This window comes from Eimeria mitis, genomic scaffold (assembly GCF_000499745.2).
Source record: "Eimeria mitis Houghton genomic scaffold, Emh_scaff6354, whole genome shotgun sequence".
In the NCBI taxonomy this organism is placed as follows: Eukaryota; Apicomplexa; class Conoidasida; order Eucoccidiorida; family Eimeriidae; genus Eimeria; species Eimeria mitis.
In genome coordinates, this window is record NW_013574534.1 from 225 (window position 1) to 818 (window position 594).

General features: G+C 51.9%; 1 protein-coding gene across 1 annotated transcript in view; it reads right to left on the reverse strand.

Moving 5' to 3' along the window:
• The window catches only part of EMH_0087170 (uncharacterized protein), a gene marked incomplete at both ends in the record, with an annotated part of 1,292 nt that overhangs the window by 115 nt on the left and 583 nt on the right, over positions 1–594 (reverse strand). Inside the window, 2 exons of the mRNA XM_013501120.1 lie at positions 1–97; positions 336–592. Of these exons, the coding sequence (XP_013356574.1) occupies positions 1–97; positions 336–592 (354 nt within the window). The remainder of the gene's footprint in view (positions 98–335; positions 593–594) is intronic.

The following is a 594-nucleotide window of genomic DNA, read 5'->3' on the forward strand; positions in this document are numbered from 1 at the left end:
TTGTTTACCCTGAGAGCAAAGTAGAGGCGCCAGTCTCTGACGTTGAGTGTTTTGAGCATTTCTGCTGCCATCGGCAGCCAGCAGCCCTCTCCAGCCTCTGCAACAAAAACCCTAAACCCTAAACCCTAAACCCTAAACCCTAAACCCTAGACTCTAAACCCTAAACCCTAGACTCTAAACCCTAAACCCTAAACCCTAGAAAAAGGAAAAAAAAAGCAAGCACGGTATAAGCGGTCAGCTGAAACACCGCACCACCCGTAAACCCTAAACCCTAAACCCTAGCCCCTAAACCCTAAACCCTAAACCCTAGACCCTAAACCCTAAACCCTAATTACCTATAAAGTCAGAGAGATGGTGGTTTAGCCCCTGAGCTGCTGCTGCATCTATCTCTGCTTCTCCGGCGAAATCTGAGAGCAGCGAGTCCGCGTCAAACCCCCAGCTGGCTGTTTCATAGTCTCCCCATAGAGATTCAAACTCTGAATCCCCTGCTGCTGCTGCTGCTGCTGCTGCTGCTGCTGCTGCTTCGGCTCGTGCTGCTGCTGCTGCTGCTGCTGCTGCTGATGCTGGAGCAGCAGCTGCTGCACCCCGAGAGAA